General features: G+C 51.3%; 1 protein-coding gene across 1 annotated transcript in view; it reads right to left on the bottom strand.

Moving 5' to 3' along the window:
* LOC137623331 (WD repeat-containing protein 13-like) overlaps positions 1–19,906 on the bottom strand; it is a 108,871-nt gene that overhangs the window by 79,908 nt on the left and 9,057 nt on the right. Inside the window, exon 3 of the mRNA XM_068354134.1 lies at positions 5,076–5,162. Coding sequence (XP_068210235.1) covers positions 5,076–5,151 — 76 coding nt within the window. The 5' untranslated portion in view covers positions 5,152–5,162. The remainder of the gene's footprint in view (positions 1–5,075; positions 5,163–19,906) is intronic.

A 19,906-nucleotide genomic window follows, 5' to 3' on the forward strand; every position in this document is an offset into this window, starting at 1 on the left:
AACCTGTTGTGAAAAGCCTCTCTCCGCGAGGAGAGGCTGGATAGTCTCCAGGCGTGAAGCCGAAGCGAGGCTACGGCCCTGTGAGGGACGCCGGAGTGGGGTTGTCTGAGAAGCTCGTGTCGTGGAGGAATCTCACTCGGGAGCTCCGTCAGGAGCTGCAGAAGGTCCGGAAACCATTCCTCGTGATGCCATAGCGGAGCTACCAGAGTCATCGAACAGTTGACCGATAGTCTGGTCCTGTTGAGCACCCTTCTCATCAGACAGAATGGTGGGAAGGCGTACACGTCGATGTTGTCCCACCGTTGCTGGAAAGCATCTTGCCAGAGTGCCTTGGGGTCCGGGACTGGGGAGCAGTACAGGGTCATGCTTGAAGTTCAAAGCTGTCGTGAACAAGTCCACAGTCGGGGAACCCCACAAAGTCAGGACTTTGTTGGCTATCTGAGGATCCAAAGACCACTCGGTACTCACTATCTGCGAGGCCCTGCTCAGACTGTCGGCGAGCACATTCCTCTTGCCAGGCATGAAGCGAGCTGATAGTGTTATCGAGTGGATCTCGGTCCACCTCAGAGTCTCTACTGCAAGATGGGATAGCTGCTGCGAAAAAGTGCCTCCCTGCTTGTTGATATAAGCCACTACCGTGGTGTTGTCGCTCATAACCACCACAGAGTGACCCGCCAGGGACCGTTGGAACTGCTGAAGAGCCAGAAAGACGGCCTTCAATTCTAGCAGGTTGATGTGTAGGCACTTTTCTGATTCTGACCAAAGGCCTGAGGCCCTCTGGTTCTGAACGTGCGGCCCCCACCCTTCTTTTGACGCGTCCGAAAACAGAATCAATTCCGGGGGGGAGGACGAGAAGGCTCACACCGTTCCGCAGGTTCTCATCAACCAGCCACCATCGCAAGTCCGCCTGTTCCAGAGATCCCATTGGGATCAGAATGTCCGGGGAATCGGATCCTTGATTCCACCGGGACTTGAGCCGCCATTAAAGGGATCTCATCCTGAGGCGGCTGTTTGGAACCAGACGAGCCAGGGAGGATAGGTGACCTAAGAGATGCAACCACGATTGGGTGGGGAGTTCTTCTCGCCTGAGGAAGGGTTCCGCCACCCTCCTCAGCCTTGCTATCCGGTCGTCTGATGGAAAGGCTTTGTGGAGATTGGTGTCTATTAGCATGCTTAGATAAACCAGTCGTTGGGACGGCTGCAGAGAGGACTTCTCAAGGTTTACCACGATCCCCAGATCCTGGCAAAGATCCAGAAGCCTGTCTCGGTGCCGAAGAAGGGTCGACTCCGAGTCTGCTAGGATCAGCCAATCGTCCAGATAACGAAAGAGACGAATGCCGTTCCTGTGCGCCCAAGATGAAATCAGGGTGAACACTCTGGTGAACACCTGAGGACCTGTGGAGAGACCGAAACACAACACCTTGAACTGGTAGATCTTGTCGTCTAGGCAAAATCTCAGGTACTTCCTGGAAGACGGATGGATTGGGATCTGGAAGTATGCGTCCTTTAGATCCAGTGTGCACATGAAGTCTTGTGGTCTCACCGCAAGTCTGACCGTGTCTGCTGTCTCCATGCTGAACCAGATTTGCTTCACAAACCCGTTCAGAGCTGAGAGATCGATGACAGGTCTCCAGCCTCCAGTAGCCTTCTTTACAAGAAAGAGTTGACTGAAGAAGCCTGGGGAGCCGTCGACGACCTCCTGGAGAGCACCCTTCTCGAGCATGGTCTCGACTTCGGCCTGAAGGGCCAGCCCCTTTGCCGATCCTGTGGCATAGGAGCTCAACGACACTGGATTCGCTGTCAGGGGTGTGATGTTGTGAACGGGACGCGATAGCCTTGGCCGATCACTGAGACCGTCCAAGCATCGGCCCCGTGTTGCCGCCACCTGCGGACGCAACGCTGAAGGCATCCCCCCACAAGTGGACATGCAGGGGGGACTGCCACCACTAGGGTTTGTGGCCGCGGCAGCCACCCCTAGGAGTCTTGCCTCCCCTGGAGGACTTACCGCCCCTCTTGACCTTGGCTGGAAAGGGCTGGGGCTTAGACACCACCTTCTTGACTGCAGGTGCCTGCTTTGGAGCCTTACGAGGCTGCTGCTGCTGTTACGGCGGAGCTGGAGGCTTATAGGGCTGAGCTGTAAGGGCCCTATGGAGGAGGGAGTCTGTGCTGGATTTCCTCCACCTCTCAGCCGTTCTCTCCATGTCTTGAGGCTCAAACAGGTTCTCCCCCAGAAGGGAAGCATGTCGGAGCCTACACACATCCACGGCGGGGACTTTCGGATGGCCCACAGGGTGGTAACCTGGTGCGCCAAAAACTTGATGGAGCGGGTGCCCGAGAGCAAGAAGGTCTCCAGGGCCTTCCTATTGGTCTCCTTAGACAAGTCCTCCAAGCGCAATAGGATGCCCAGAGATCCTAGCCAAAAGTCCAGCCACGAAGTGGCCTGCATGACACACTTAGCGACCTTCTCGTGGCTAAGGATCTCTGCCACCGAGAACAACACCTGTCGGGCAGAGAGCTTCTTAAGGGGAACCCCCTTCGCCAGCTGGCGCGTAGGTGATCGTTGACGCGTAGGAGAACGCTGATGAATAGGCGATACTAAAATCGCCTGTGCGCGATGGCGAGCAGGTGATCGCTGGCGCGTAGGTGATCGCTGGCGAGCAGGAGGGTGACGCATGAGATCCTGCGAAGGAACAGGTGGCGCGGTGCGTTCACGAACAGGAACAGGAAGATCGTAGGCACGTGAGCGAACATGTGCTTTTGACACACGCGCTGGAGTACGCGAACGTTGTTGCGTAGACACAGGATGAGAGTGCTCAGGAGACTGATGGCGTGCAGGGAGTTCAACAGGAACTGTGGGATGGTCAGAGACCACAGGGCGATGATCCTCAAAATAGCGCTGACGCTCAGAAGAGCGCTGACGCTCAGAAGAGCGCTGATGCTCAGAAGAGCGCTGACGCTCAGAAGAGCGCTGACGAGTAGGAGAACGCTGACGAGGAGGGCGAACATCAGGAGAGCGCCGGCGAACAGGTGAGCGCCGATGAACAGGTGAGCGCCGATGAACAGGTGAGCGCCGATGAACAGGTGAGCGCCGACGAGCAGGAGAGCATTGACGAGCAGGAGAGCGCCGACGAGCAGGAGAGCGCTGACGATCAGGAGAGCGCCGACGACCAGGAGAGCGCTGACGATCAGGAGAGCGCTGACGAGCAGGAGAGCGCTGACGAGCAGGAGAGCGCCTGTGCGCTAGCACTGCACGTGGAAGGGAAGAATCCCTTTTCCCCGAAGGGACCGTTGCCCGTCGGGTGACGAGTTCCCCAGAAGGTGAAAATCTAGCAGGAGTTGGAGAACGGTCTGCAGAGAGGTCCAAAGAAGCAGGAGCTGTAGGCTAAGTACGACGAGGAGAGTCCCCTTCGGAGGAAGAAGATCCAAAAAGGCGCCTCTTAACCCCCTTATAAGAGGAAGGGAGGCCCTTGCGACGCAGCGGACAGTGAGCCTTACGGCGGAGGCGACCACGGGGAAGATCATCAGGACCATCAGTCCCCCGAAGGGGAGTCTCAGTCAAAGCACTTCCCTTAGAAGGAAGCTGAACAGCAGAAGAGCCCGTAGGACTCACTTCTCCCTTCGAAGGATGTACGGAAGGGGGAGGAGAGCCATCAGCACCATCATCCTCAACTGCACCTGCAGAGGATTGCCCAGCCACGTCGGAGGCCTCTGCCACCACGACGTCGAGGATAGACAGAGGGTTTACCTCTGCTACCGCCGGCGACTGCTTAACGGCGGCCCCCAACGAGACAAGGTCAATCAAGGCGACCCTGGAGGGCAAGCCCTTAAGCCCCAGGGAAGCCCAAATCTGTAAGAGATCATCATTAGACAAGGAGTTATCAATGGCCTCCCCCGGAGGAGGAGGGGGAACCGCCCCGCTATGGGAGGCGACGCCCTCTCCCCCCACCCAAGGTCGGGAAACAGAACTAGGGCCTGCGCTACCACTCGGCCGACTCTCCTTAGGAGCCGGTCGAGGGGGAGCTCTTTCAAGGCAACCCCCGAAGGAGAACGGTCTCTTTTGGACTTCTTCTTACGCCGGCAGCCAAACCTCTCCCACTGGGAGGCAGACCACTCCCTACACTCACAACACATGTTTTCCTGGTCACACAGTCGGCCCCGACACTGAGGGCAAAGGGTGTGAGGGTCCATATCTAAGGCCAACATAAAGGTCCCACAAGGGCAGCCGGCAACACCAGGACATGTACGCATTGTAATATAATAATAACGAAAGTCACTTTAAACCAACACACAAGCTGTAGAAAAGAAAAAGCAGAAAAAAGATTAAAGGCTGTCAACGAGGACGATGAGCAGACACGTCTGTTCACCGCCGAGCCAAAAGTGAAGTGAAGCAAGTCACCGGTGTGTGGGGGGGGAGGGGTAGCAAGCTACCCTTCCCTTACCCCCCGCTAACTAGCGCGGGGGTAATTAACCCTCGTTAAAACTATTGGCTCGTCATTTCAGCTGCGCAAAAAGGTAAACCCAATGTAAATAGCGTGGTTTGTATTTCGGTTACAGAACAAATGCAAAACATGGCAAAAATGATAAAGGTAAAAAAGCCACCAAATGGGGCACATGGATTTGAATGCTTTAAGATGATCTAGTCATATGAAATGAACAGAGGACGGTAGATGGGAGGATGGTAGTTTTGTCAAAACAAAAGTAATTCTGAAATCCTAGGAGGGAGGAGTAGAGGAACACTTACAAAGAGCTGGACATTCAAGTTTAAAACGAGTAATTAGAATGGAAGGACCTCAAAATCCAGAAAGCAAGAGAGTATGTGCAAGGTGGATGTACAAGGGGCAGTGTGTAGGGGATTCAAAGCACAACAAAGAAGTCTATTTATGTTTATGATACAGATAATGTTGCAGAAGTTTCCTGGAATATGGGTTCATTTATAAATCCATAGTTAAATTGTAAATATGGCGCAGAGAGAGAGAGAGAGAGAGAGAGAGAGAGAGAGAGAGAGAGAGAGAGAGAGAGAGAGAGAGAGAGAGAGAGAGAGAGAGAAATTCCCCAAATATTATCATTTTACTTACTGAAGCCAGGAGTCGCAGGAGCTCTGTGATTATTAAACTTTGCATCAACAGCTAACACATGCTGCCATAGAGCCATTGTAGTTTAGCCTGCAAGAGAAAATTACCAATTAAAGAATGTCAAAGTTACTGCAGAAATATTTCTGTTTAAATACATCCCCCAGCATTTAAAAGATTATAAGTACTGTATAGTTACAGCAATTATTAAAAATTACTTGTTATACCTTGCAATAGAATTTCTACAAATTATATTTTTCAATGAATTGTGATATTTCATAGCTCTCACACTATTTCTGTTGTGCAAAAGCCTTAGTCATGAAACTATTAGTAGACATCAAACAATTTTACCAAGTCACACAGTAGTACTCAAGCGTATCTGTTACCAATATAGTACTACCAGTATCTGTTGTTCAGGATACTGTATGTCGAATTAGTCTAGCATAAACTTTAAAATAATATCAATCCAAATGAGGCTTTTTTCAGTTACAACTACTTTTACACCAGGATGTAAATGATAGTGGTTCAAATGTGAAAGTCTTTGTAATTAGGACTGTGGATCAACGACATCTCTTAGGTCCTCTTGCTGCATGACAGAGGTCTCGACACATTGCTCAGGATGTTTGCGAATAAACATTGAATATCAAGAAACAGGACACTTCCCATATGGCGGTACGAAATTATGGGTGTGAGGTTACGAGCATAACTGATGCTCCCCAGCATTATGAGTCTTGAGTCGTCTTGAGTCAAAACTTCACATGAAAGCACAAAATAATGGGAAGAAAAATCACAAAAGTATGCACATTACCGTAACTGTATCTGTGACTATGTTGGTTAATGAATTAACATTAATTTTTCATTCCGCCGTGGCTCGCTTCACTCTCAATTACACATTACTGTATATTATTGTTCCTTTGTTCTGTCAAGCGGTACGTTTCACTACAAACGTTAGCCCAGTGGTCAAGTATTTGGGTAGGTGATGACTATGATACGAAGTGACTTGGGTACAGGTGACCTGATCCCCTGTACAGTGATACCACCACCTCGTTATAAATTTGGACAGTTGTATCCAGCTACTAAACAATGAAGGTTTGTATTAGTGTGTGAACAAATTGAGAATTACAGTCATACAATAAACATGACAAATTCGAAGATAATTTGTATTTTTCCTAACCATACAAACCTTAGCTATTTACACAGGGATTACCTTTTAGCGCAGCTGAAATGGCGAGCCATTAGAATTTAACGAGGGTGTATTACCCCCGCGCTAGTTAGTGGGGGGGTAGGGGAGTGGTAGCTAGCTACCCCTCCTCCCCCTCACACACAGGTGAATACTCACTTTCACTTGGAGGTAAGACTTGTCTTGGGGGACAGGGCTGGCGGGCAAATGTGTGTAAATAGCTAAGGTTTGTATGGTTAGGAAAAATACAAATTATCTTCGAATTTGTCATTTGTTCCGTAACCGAAATACAAACCACGCTATTTACACAGGGTGACTTACCCCTTAGGTAGGGTGGAAAGTCCCCAGCCATACTGGCTTTGGCTTTACCCGGGGACTCAGAATCCGAGTGAATAGCACTCGATAAAAGGAGTCCCTGCACCTCACAAGTTCCTTGCTTCGCAAGGAACCATGTGGCCTACGTAAGCTTGTGCGTGAAAGAAGAAGTGTGACCCGTCCTAGGCAGTTGACCTGGAGTTCCAGAAGGAACTCTGTGTTGGGACGTTCCCAATACCACCTCGTCAGGGTATGGGGGACGCGACAGTATTGACTCAATACTCGGAACACAAGGAAGCATGGTTTACCTGCAGAGGTTCGAGGTCAGCTATGCAGAGACCAGGATGCTGCTTCCCCGTAGAGGGGATGATGAAGAAAGAAGTAAGGGCCAGACATACTTCTTTCGTTCATGCAGACTAAAACCTGATAACAATGCCCTCAACCTTCTGCTACCTGTCCAAAAAGGAGCCTGAGGTTAGACCAGCTGTTGTGTAGCCACCACAGAGCGATAGAAAACGTATCGAGACTCCTGTGGGTCACGCCCTGCAGGAAGCGGGCTGCGAAGGTCATTAGACGCTTCCAGACTCCAGCTAGTAGCACCTGCGTCACAGAGTAGTATTACTCGAAGGCGAGGGACGTTGCGATGTATCCAACATCGTGCTGTAGGGCGACGTGACGGGGGAGGGTCTGGAGACAGGTTGAGATGAATGTCCTTGAGTCCGGGCTGAAGAGGTATACTGGTGACTCTCCCCCATGTCCTCCTTGTGCTCCCAAATCGGCTGCAACTGAGGACAAACTGCAGCTGTTCCCAGCGCTAACCTCTCGATTCCTTTACTGGCAAGAAAGAGAAGGTCTTGGGACATCAGATACAGAATGGAGACTCGAAATCTTGAATGAATCGGACCGAAGGGCCGGGACCCCTAGATTCTGAGTCTAACCAACAACTCAGGAGCGAGCCTGAATGTTGCCTTCCCCTCTTCCTTAGAAAGGGGGGAGTCGTAAGAGACCAAGAAGATTGCTTACACACTGGCCGTGGCCAGAGTGAGCAGGAGACCCAAGGCGGAATACAATCCGAGGCCTGTCGTAAAGGGTCTTAAGAAGATCTCTTAAAGGACTAAAAGTCCGAGCCATGCTCCAAGTTGGAGGTCTTCCTCCGACTAGGGCAGGGACGATCGTAGCTTCGCATGAGCGAGGATAGATCCAGCGGGCAGGAAAAAGTTATTCCTTTAAGCCTGAAGGTCAGGGAAAGGCTGAGCGACAGGCTTCATTGCCGAGAGCAGAAAGGAGTTTCCTCCCGCCGAAAGGCAATAAGACCATTAATGCTGGAGAAGAGGCCTCAAGGGAAGAGGTATATCTCCCACGGCACCAACCACCTTAGACTCTTCACTTTGCCTGGGAGACCCCTATGGATGACTATCGCAGATGACGCGACCTCCGTACCGCGACTGTAGCGGGTTGTCTCTTCTTGAGGAGGAGGCGTAGTGTCTCCAGGCATGAAGCCGAAGCGACGCCCCGGTTCGGAAGAGATGTCGCAGTGTGGTTGCTTGAGTAGTCTGCGCCGTGGGAGAAGCTCTCCCGGGAGTTCCGTCAGGGGAAGCAGAGGGTCCAGAAACCGTTCTGTGCATAGTCTCAGTGGAGCTCTCCCATTGAAAAGTTGACAGACAACCTGGTCTTGTTGAGACCCATTGTCCACAGACAAAAGGGAAGGAAGACGCAGGCGTCGAAGTTGTCCCACCATCACCGGAATGCATCTTGCCAGAGTCTCGGGGTCTGAGACTGGGGGGAAGAATAGCAGAAGCTTGAGGTTCCAAGCTGTCGCGATCAGGTCCCCCAAACCTGTACTTGCTGGTTACCCAAGGTCAAAGACCCCCAGGTACACTCTCTCTACGAGGCTCTGCTCGGATAGTCTAAGAGAAAATTCCTCTGCCTGGAATGAGAGAGCCGATGGTGGTATTGAGAGAATCTCAATCATCCCGGTATCTCTACTGCAAGATGTGAAGGTGTGAAAATGCGTCCCTTGCTGGTTAGAATACGCCAGAATCATGAACTCGACGCGCACGGGGCGACTCGGCAGGAGCTGTAGGATCTGTAGAGGGGCCAGACTAAGGCCCCTAAGCCTGCCTGAATGATGGAGAGGTATCCTTCAGGTCTTGACCATAGGCCTGGACCGGAACATGCCCCCCCCCCCCTTTTCTTTGACGAGTCCGAAAAAAGCATCAAGAATGTGGGGAAAGGACGAGAATATCCACTACCATCAAGAGGCTCCATAGGTCAACACCCATTGCAGGTCTAATAGTTCCGCTGGTCCCTTAGGGGCCAGGAAGTCCGGTTAAACATTGCCTGAAGCCACCGGGACTTGGATCGCCCCACATGGAACTTATCCTGAGGCGACCGTTCGGACTATAGACGGGTCAATGAGGAAAGGAGAACTAGGAAACGTTCCAAGGTAGGGCTGAAAGCTCTGCTTGACTGAGAACAGGTACTGCGACTCTCCTCAGTCTTGCCACAGTCAACCGAAAGGAAGGCTCGGAGGATGTGGTAACAGAATCTGGCGTCCCCAGGTGGTCACCTATCCAAGTACCGACGTTGCTAAACCTCGCTGGACGGACGAGAAGCGGGGTTTCCAACGTGGTAAGGCCGTCGACTCAATATCATGGCCAGATACTCCAGATGTTGAGGCAGAGGAAGAGAAGGCTCCAAGCAAAATACCATGAGCCCACACTCATGGTAAGCATCCGGAAGCTTGTCCCGGCACTGAAGAAGGTCGAACCCGAGCCGACCGGAGTTGACCAGCCCTCCAAACAGCAGAGGAGGCGGAAGCCTGCACCTGAGCGGCCAAGAGGAAGGCAGGGAGAGTTCTCTGGGGAAACAAACCTGCTATGCCACGGCGGGATACCCACACTGCATCATAAGCAGGAATACTTGCAGTCTAGGCTGAATTCGACGAGCACCCTGGAAGATGAATGGAATGGAAACTGAAAGTACCCGTCCTTCCGATCCAGGGTTTAAGGAGTCCTGTCGCCTCGTTACCAGTCTGATCGATTCTGCTGGTCTACGCTGGCCGAAATTTGTTCGACAAACTTGATCAGGGCTGAGAGGTCGACTATGGACATCCCCTCTCAGATCCTTTCTTACAAGAAAGGATCGACTGAGGAGGCCGGGGGTGAAGCCGTCGATGATCCTAAGGAAGACCTTCGCCTAAGGTATGGATCCTTCTGCCCAACCGGGCAACTCTGCTGACGCTATGGCATAGAGGTTCAGAGACACTGAATTCGCTGACAGAGACGGCAGGCGCGATATCCTTGGCTGATCACAGAGATCGTGCGGGAATGGGCATCGGGAAGATGTCATTCGGATGAGTAACCTTAAGCATCCTCCCAGAGAAAAACCTGCAATCCTAGAGTTCGTGAACTCCTTTTAGGACTATGCCCCCCCGGGGGAGTCTCCCGTGCCATCTATTCCTGACAGGAGGAAACTGCAATTGGACACCTTGTCCCAGTTGTCGTAGCCGATAACTTAGGCCGACGTGATTGAAAGAAAAGGGCGCTGGAGCCCTGCAGAGTCTGGAAGAAAGCGCCTTGGAGGAGTGAAAACGGAAGTCGATTTCCTCCGCACAGCCGCTGTCTAAGTCTCTGTCCTTGGGCACAAACAAACTCTTCTCAAGGATGGAAGGGTGTCCGAGGTCGTCGACCTCCACAGATGAGACACCCGAAGGAAGCCCTCAGTCAGTGCGTCCAGATGGTACAACATCGAGCTTGTCCGCAAGTTAGATACTTAACGACGAAAGGCCAAGGTGCCTGAGCTCGAGAGGAGGAAAGTACCCATGCTCTTCCTGTAGCTTCCTTGAACCAAACCTCGGGCCGTAACCGAGGAGGGAATGAACCTGGTAAGCTCCCAGAGGAAGGGGTAAGCAGTCACCCCTTGTCCGATGGAGAAATCTTGAACGGAAAGCCCCCCCGCCAAAAATCCTTCCAGGGAATGACGGGGAAGGGCTAACCAGGTTCAGGAAAGAGGAGTGTTGCTCAGATCTCCCTTAAGTTTCTCCTATTCTTGCAAGTGCCATGCTCTGTGTTTACGGGGTGAGGCCGTGTTCTGGAAATACGCTCCAGAAGAACTCGCCAGGCTGGCCATGCTGCGAAAACCCCATTGGGAATCGTGGTCGCTATCGCCCTGGAGCTCGCGCGATGGTAATTCAAAGATTTTCGCGTGGGCGAACGTGGAAGCGCCCATGCGCGGTACCGTAAACGAAGGTGAGCGAAGGAGCGCAGAAGGAGGGCGAGCGTGGTAGGAAGGGCGAGAGCTGGTGGTCGGCGAGCGATAACCCATAGACGAGCAATGGATACTGCAAGAAATAAGCCGACGTTTGTGCGAAGAAACACTGTAAGTTCGCGCGACGGAACACCATCCGTCCGCGTGATGGAAAACCGTTGGTTCGCGCGTGGGTGAACATTGGAGAGCATGGGCCCGGACGCGCATGAGCGTAAATGTGCAGGCACGTGGGCGTGTGGGCGCGCAGGCGAATGGTCGCACGGGCGCACAGGCAAGCGGTCGCGCGGGCGTGCAGGCGAGCGGTCGTGAGGGTGGGCAGGTGGATGAGCGCGAGTCCGAGGCGGCGAACGCAAGCGTTAGCGCGATGGCGAGGAAACGCGCTGCCGCGTGGGCGAGGAAGACCGCTGGCGATATGGATCAACAAGCGATCGGTGGTGAGCTGGTGAGCGCTAATGCGCAGGTTGGGGATGGCGCGTTGTGTTATGCCGACGCGATGGTCGAGCAGCATGCGCAGGTGAGCGATCGTGCGTTGGCGAGCAATATGCGAAGGTGAGCGATCGCGAGCATCATGTGCAGGAGGGCGATCGCGCGATGGTGATCAGCATGCGCAGATGGGCGGTCGCGCGATGGCGAGCAGCCTCTGCAGGTGGGCGATCGAGCGATGGCTATCAGCATGCGCGGGGTCGCGCGATGGTGATCAGCATCCGCAGGTGTGCGGTCGCGCGATGGCGATCTGCATCCGCAGTTGAGGGTTGCGCGATGGCGATCAGCATCCGCAGTTGAGGGTCGCGCGATGGCGATCCGCATCCGCAGTTGAGGGTCGCGCGATGGCGATCCGCATCCGCAGTTGAGGGTCGCGCGATGGCGATCAGCATCCGCAGTTGAGGGTCGCGCGATGGCGATCAGCACCCGCAGTTGAGGGTCGCGCGATGGCGATCAGCATCCGCAGTTGAGGGTCGCGCGATGGCGATCAGCACCCGCAGTTGAGGGTCGCGCGATGGCGATCAGCATCCGCAGTTGAGGGTCGCGCGATGGCGATCAGCATGCACAGTTGAGGGTCGCGCGATGGCGATCAGCATGCGCAGGTGAGCTAGTAGCTGGCGAACCATGTTCCTTCAGAAGAGTTGGAGAACGTTGGCGTGCCGGCTGTAACACACGCTGGCGATCCGGAGATCGCCGAGAGACAGGTGATCGCTGGCGAGCTGATGATCGCTGACGAGCAGAAGGCTACGCGTGGAAGCCTGCGTATAGAAGAAGAGTCCTTGACCCCGACCTGAACCAAAGTTCTAGATCGCGAGGGCGAACGTGGGCGCACAGGGCGAGTAACAGGAACAGCAGGGATGGTCATCATGAAAGCGCTGACGAACAGGAGAGCACTGATGAGCAGAAGACCGCCTGTGTGTTAACACTGAGCAGGAGCAGGAGAGAACACAGCAGAAGGGCGCGCAGGGAAACCCTGACACGCAAGGGAAGAACCCCCGTGGGAGGCAACCCTTTGCCCCGAAGGGATCATTGTCCCCCGGGAGACTGATGTCCGTCGGAAGACCGCTGTGCGTCGGGAAGACCGTTGTCCGTCGGGAAGACCGTTGTCTGTCGGGAAGACCGTAGCCCGTCGGAAGACAAGACCGTAGCCCGTCGGAAGACGAGATCAGACTGCTGTCCATTTGCACCAAGGCGGAAGATCGAGAAAAAGGAGTTGTAGGCTGCAAACGGAGATTCAAAAAGGCGCCTCAAGCACCCTTATAGGGAGATGAGAGGCCCTTACGACGAGGCGGACGGTGGGCCCTACGGCGAGGAAGGCCAACAGCAACAGAAGAAACCTCCGAAGAGGGGTCTCTATGAGTGTACTCTCTCACGAACGAAAGAGAAACACTTCGTAGAAGAGACTGATCAGCAGTGACCTAGAAGGAGCAATCCTCCGAAGAGGAGCTCCTGCAGTTGCCCAGCCCCTTGAGCGAAACTGCAGGTGTGACCGCTCAGCACCAAGAGCATAGTCACACTAAAAAAGGCAAGAGGAGAACCCTCCATAAGGGGAAAAACTCAAGCCTGGACAGGAAAAACTTCCCTCGGAAGGAAAGTTACCTGCCCAAGAAGGCAAGCCTCCTGAGAGTTATAAAATGAACTGGAGAGCTGTCCGTCGTCACGGGAGTACTTCCAGTAGAAGGAGACACGCCCTGACGAAAACACAAGGGGGGGAGGCAGCAACAGCCGAATCCCCAGAACTCAACAAGACAGCTCACACCGTTGCCATATTACAGAAACGAACTAGATCGGTAACTGTAAAAAAAATAAAACAAAAAAACATTAGTACACATTCATTCCCCGGGGAAGGCTCCGAAGAGGAATCCCGAGGGAAAGGAAACAAGAATTACACAACAGGCACGTGCCCTCACAACCACTTACACTCACGGAAGGAGAGCTGTAACCAAAACAGAATTATAACAATTATAATTATGTAACTATGTAATTATGTAATTTAAAAATGAATGAACACTAAAGAAAGAACGAAAACCCCGAAAGGAATCGTTCTACAAGCTGAAAAATCAACAAATACAATTAGATTCATAAACTAATTGAGACAAACGTACGGCGTAGCAACCCCCCCACACAGATAGGAAGCTACAAGGGCGTAGTAACACGTAGTAAAAGGGTGAACGACCTCAAGAGAGAGAGAGAGAGAGAGAGAAAGACATAAGTCAAACTCGATCGCCACACATAACGCCGTGGCGGCCAACTGCCGAGGACACCAAGTAGATAAGTACACTACACACACAAATCTGAAAAGGAAACTTACTGATTTCTATACTCAAATATGTATACAAACATGAAAACATGTTTACATAAATATTGAGTAAATGAAAAATGATATTTTAATTATAAAATCAATTTTTTAATATACTTACCCGGTGAATATATAATAGCTGCAACTCTGAGGCTCGACAGAAAACACACTCAAAAAACTCGCGAGCGATCGCTATGAAGGTTGCGGGTGTGCCCACCAGCGCCAACTGTCGGCCAGATACCACTCTTGTATGTAAACAAAACCTTCAATTCTTCTCGTCCCGCTGCGTCTCTATTGGGGAGGAAGGGAGGGTCATTTAATTTATATATTCACCGGGTAAGTATATTCAAAAATTTATTTTATAATTAAAATATCATTTTTAAATATTTAACTTAGCCGGTGAATATATAATAGCTGATTCACACCCAAGGAGGTGGGTAGAGACCAGAGTTAATTATGTTTACAGCGTATAAGCTAAGAGTTTTTTCATTTTGACAGTTATCAATATAACAAAACCAAAATATATAGGTACCTGGTAAGGAAGTTGACTTAGACGATTACTCTGCCTTGTAAGTCTGTCTTCCTCACGGAGCCCAGCGATCCTCTCAGGATGCTGACAGACTCCCAGGAGCTGAAGTATCAAGGGCTGCAACCCATACAACAGGACCTCATCAAACCCCTAATCTGGGCGCTCTCAAGAAATGACTTTGACCACCTGCCAAATCAACCAGGATGCGAAAGGCTTCTTAGCCTTCCGTACAACCCATAAAACAATATTAAAAAATTTCAAGAGACAGATTAAAAGGATATGGAATTAGGGAAGTGTAGTGGTTGAACCCTCACCCACTACTGCACTCGCTGCTACGAATGGACCCAGTGTGAAGCAGTCCTCGTAAAGAGTCTGGACATCTTTCAAGTAAAATGACGCGAACACTGACTTGCTTCTCCAAAAGGTCGCGTCCATGATACTTTGCAGAGATCTATTTTGCTTGAAGGCCACGGAAGTTGCTATAGCTCTAATCTCGTGCGTCTTAACCTTAAGCAAAGATCGGTCTTCCTCACTCAAGTGGGAATAGGCTTCTCGTATTAAAAATCTGATAAAATATGACAAAGCATTCTTTGACATAGGTAAGGATGGTTTCTTAACCGAACACCATAACGTTTCAGATTTACCTCGTAAAGGCTTAGTACGAGCTAAATAGAACTTAAGAGCTCTAACGGGGCATAATACTCTCTCTAGTTCGTTGCCTACGATCTCTGATAAGCTAGGAATATCAAAAGATTTAGGCCAAGGACGAGAAGGCAGTTCATTCTTGGCCAGGAAACCAAGTTGAAGAGAACAAGTGGCTTTTTCTGTCGAAAAACCGATGTTCTTGCTGAAGGCATGAAGCTCACTGACTCTTTTAGCCGAGGCCAAGCACACCAGGAAAAGAGTCTTAAGAGTGAGATCCTTCAGGGAGGCTGAATGTAAAGGCTCAAACCTGTCTGACATGAGGAATCTTAGGACCACGTCTAAGTTCCATCCAGGAGTAGCCAAACGACGTTCCTTAGAGGTCTCAAAAGACTTAAGGAGATCTTGTAGATCTTTATTGTTGGAAAGATCTAAGCCTCTATGCCGGAAGACCAAAGCCAACATGCTCCTGTAGCCCTTGATCGTGGGAGCTGAAAGGGAGCGAACTCTTCTCAGGTATAAGAGAAAATCAGCGATTTGGGCTACAGAGGTACTGGACGAGGATACAGATACTGACTTGCACCAGTCTCGGAAGATTTCCCACTTCGATTGGTAAACTCTAATGGTAGAAGCTCTCCTCGCTCTTGCAATCGCACTGGCTGCCTCCTTCGAAAAGCCTCTAGCTCTAGAGAGTCTTTCAATAGTCTGAAGGCAGTCAGACGAAGAGCGTGGAGGCTTTGGTGTACCTTCTTTACGTGGGGCTGACGTAATAGGTCTACTCTTAGAGGAAGACTTCTGGGAAAGTCTACCAGCCATCAAAGTACCTCGGTGAACCATTCTCTCGCGGGCCAGAGGGGAGCAACTAACGTCAACCTTGTCCTTTCGTGAGAGGCGAATTTCTGCAGTACCTTGTTGACAATCTTGAATGGTGGGAATGCGTATAGGTCTAGGTGAGACCAATCTAGGAGAAAGGCATCTATATGTATTGCTGCTGGGTCTGGGACTGGAGAGCAATAGATTGGAAGCCTCTTGGTCATCGAGGTTGCAAAGAGGTCTATTGTGGGTTGACCCCAAGTCGCCCAAAGCCTCTTGCACACGTCCTTGTGGAGGGTCCATTCGGTAGGAATTACCTGACCCCTCCGACTGAGGCAATCTGCTAGAACGTTCAAGTCGCCCTGGATTAATCTCGTTACCAGGGAGATGCCTCGATCTCTTGACCAGATGAGCAGGTCCCTTGCGATCTCGTACAGTGTCAGGGAGTGGGTGCCTCCTTGCTTGGAAATGTACGCCAAGGCTGTGGTGTTGTCCGAGTTGATCTCCACCACTTTGTCTCGAAGGAGACTCTCGAAGCTCATCAAGGCCAGGTGTACTGCCAAAAGCTCCTTGCCGTTGATGTGCATGCTCCTCTGACTTGAGGTCCACAGACCTGAGCATTCCCGACCGTCCAGTGTCGCACCCCAACCCAAATCCGATGCGTCTGAGAATAGAACGTGGTTTGGTTTCTGAACTGCTAGAGGAAGTCCCTCTCGTAGACTGATATTGTCTTTCCACCAATTCAGGCAAGCCTTTATTGTTTCGGAAATGGGGATCGAGACCGCCTCTAGCGTCTTGTCCTTTTTCCAGTGAAAAGCTAGATGGAATTGTAGAGGTCGGAGGTGTAGCCTTCCTAGCGAGACAAACTGCTCCAGGGATGATAGAGTTCCTACTAGACTCATCCAATTCCTGACTGAGCAACTTTCTCTCTTCAACATCCTTTGGATTACGAGCAGGGCTTGATCTATTCTGGGGGCAGACGGAAAAGCCCGAAAAACTGGACTGCGAATCTCCATCCCTAAATACAGTATAGTTTGGGATGGGATCAGCTGTGACTTTTCCATTTTGACCAGAAGTCCCAATTCCTTGGTCAGATCCAATGTCCAATTGAGATCCTTCAGACAGCGATGACTGGACGAGGCTCTGAGAAGCCAGTCGTCCAAGTAAAGGGAGGCTCGGATACCCGATAAATGGAGGAATTTTGCCACATTCCTCATAAGCCTCGTCAACACGAGAGGAGCAGGACTTAGGCCAAAGCACAGGGCCCGAAACTGGTACACCACATTGTCGAACACAAATCTCAGAAAAGGTTGGGAATCTGAGTGAATGGGGATGTGGAAGTATGCGTCTCTTAGGTCGAGAGAGACCATCCAGTCTCCCTTTCTGACCGCTACTAAGACTGACTTCGTGGTCTCCATTGTGAACTTTGTCTTTGTGACAAAGACGTTCAGAGCACTGACGTCTAGCACCGGTCTCCAACCTCCTGTCTTCTTCGGTACTAGGAAGAGACGGTTGTAAAACCCCGGTGATTGAAGGTCCGAGACTTTGACCACCGCTCCCTTCTCTAGCAAAAGAGACACTTCTAGTTTCAGGGCTTGCCTCTTTGCTTCCTCTCGGTACTTGGGAGAGAGATCGATGGGGGAAGTCGCTAGAGGAGGTTTGCGTACAAATGGAATTTTGTACCCCTCTCTGAGCAACCTCACAGACTGTTGATCTGCGCCTCTCTTCTCCCAGGCTCGCCAGAAGTTCTTGAGTCTGGCACCTACTGCTGTCTGAAGTTGCGGGCAGTCAGACTCTGCCACGCGAGGACTTGGCTCCTTCCCTCTTTCCTCTCTTTCCTTCGGCACGAGTACTTCCCCTGCTGGGGGCTCTGCCACGAAAGGGCGGAATAAACCTGGACGCTGGAGTGTCTATCCTAGGTCTAGCAGAAAAGGCAGTCGAAGGGGTCCCTTTGCGAGCAGAGGACGCTACCAAGTCATGGGTGTCCTTCTGCACTAGAGACAACGCTATGTCCTTAACCAAAAGTTCAGGAGACAAAAACTTAGATAAAGGGGCAAAGAGTAGCTCAGATCGTTGACAGGGCGTCACTCCTGCTGACAGAAAAGAGCACAGAGACTCTCGCTTCTTTAGGACTCCTGAAGTAAACGAAGAGGAGAGCTCATTGGATCCATCGCGGATGGCCTTATCCATGCAGGACATAATGAGCAAGGAGACATCTCTATCGGCCGATGAGATTTTCCTACTCAAGGCTCCCAAACACCAGTCAAGGAAGTTGAAAACTTCAAACGCTCTAAAAATGCCTTTAAGTAGATGGTCAAGGTCTGAGGATGACCAACTAATCTTCGAGCGTCTCATGGCTAGGCGTCGGGGAGAGTCTACAAGACTTGAGAAGTCGCCCTGGGCAGAGGCAGGAACTCCCAAGCCGAGAACTTCTCCCGTGGCATACCAGACGCTCGATCTAGACGAGAGTTTAGATGGGGGGAAGGCAAAGGCCGTCTTCCCTAAACTCCTCTTGGTTTCCAACCAATCGCCTAACAGCCGTAAAACTCTCTTGGACGAGCGAGAGAGAACGAGTTTTGTAAAGGCTGGCATGTCAGCAGGTACGCCTAAAACAAACTCAGACGGCGGCGAACGACCGAGCCACAGAGACAAAGTGTTCAGGAAACAACTCTTTAAAAATGAGCATGACTTTTTTAAAGTCCATAGATGGCAGAACTGCTCTAAGTTCATCAATATCTGAAGGATGATCCTCAGGCTGAGGGTCAGCAACGTCCTCATCCGAAAGTTCCTCATCTGACAACTGATGAGAAACAAGCAAAGGGGTTGGCAATGCTTGACACGCAGCGTCCACCCGCACTGGTGCATAAGTGGCGGACCAGGACGCAGCGTCCTGAAACTACTTGACAGTCTGAGAACTGTCAACAACAACAGGTGCGTGAGGACGCATAGCGTCCACCCGAGACTGCTTAGACCGCCTAGGCTGCGCAGTCAAAACAACTCTAGGTTGCGGAGGTTGACGCACAGCGTCAAAACAAGTCAACTCCGATGGTTGGCGAACGTCCTGAACGTCACCAGGCGCATCAGTGAGTTGCCTAACGTCCACATGCGGCTGAAAATCCACACGAGACCGCATCGAGTGTGGTACTACCCCAACTGCTTGACGTGAGATGGCTACACCAACGTCAACAGGACGCACAACAGAACGCTTGGGTGGCTGAAGGCCAGGATCTCTATGAGATAAACGGCTAGGCTCAACGGAAACCTTATCGGCATTGTAATCTTCCATAAGGGACGCAAGCTTAGACTGCATGTCCTGCAGTATAACCCATTTAGGGTCCACGGGAATGGGTGCGGTAACAGACGGGGTTAGCGTCTGAGACGGCACAACTTTGCCTTGCTTAGGCGGCGAGCAGTCATCCGATGACAGCAACGGGTCCGAACTGTCCCAATGACTACATCCAGGACATTGGACCTGTCCTAAAGGGACCGACTTCCGTTTAAGAGGCCTAGAAACCTTGCTCCACAGTTTCTTGCGTGAAAAGCCTTCGGAAGACGAGGTAAAAATGGGCTCTCTCGTCCTATGGTAGGGGCGATCTTGATGAGATACGCCTGATACCATAGAGGGAACGTCTGTTCGCTGATCAAGGCCTCTCGAACCCATAAGTCGTACGACATTACTTCTCCCCTGGGCTTGGGAGCTTGCAAGAGGTCCCGGACTAGGTGAACGACAGGCACGAACAGACGAACCCTCTGTCGCAACACTGTTCACAACACTTTGCGCACTAATCACTTTCCCACTTTCCGCCGTGGCACTATGGCACTTAAGTTCCTTCACGTCAGCCATGAGTTGATTACGGTCACTTGCTAACGCTTCAACTCTCTCCCCCAAGGCATGAATAGCACGTAACATGTCTTGCATAGACGGTTCCTGAGTGCTAGAAGGGGGGTTAGGAACAACCACTACAGGGGAAGGATTAGGTTCAGGGGCATGTGGAGAGGAAAAATCTACGGACCTAGATGAACTTCTCCTTACCCTATCTCTCTCTAGTCTACGTGCATATTTATCGTATTCGAGCCAATCGAATTCCGAAAGGCCCACGCATTCCTCACACCGATCTCCCAATTGACAGGTTTTACCCCGACAATTGGAACAAACAGTATGTGGGTCGAGAGAAGCCTTTGGAAGACGCCTATTACAGTCCCTAGCATTACACTTTCGAAATCTAGGTACTTGAGAAGGGTCAGCCATTTTGAATTAGTCAAAGAAAATTCCAAAAACAATCCAAGTCATCAACAAATAATCCGAT

This window comes from Palaemon carinicauda, chromosome 30 (genome assembly GCF_036898095.1).
Source record: "Palaemon carinicauda isolate YSFRI2023 chromosome 30, ASM3689809v2, whole genome shotgun sequence".
Classification (NCBI taxonomy): domain Eukaryota; kingdom Metazoa; phylum Arthropoda; class Malacostraca; order Decapoda; family Palaemonidae; genus Palaemon; species Palaemon carinicauda.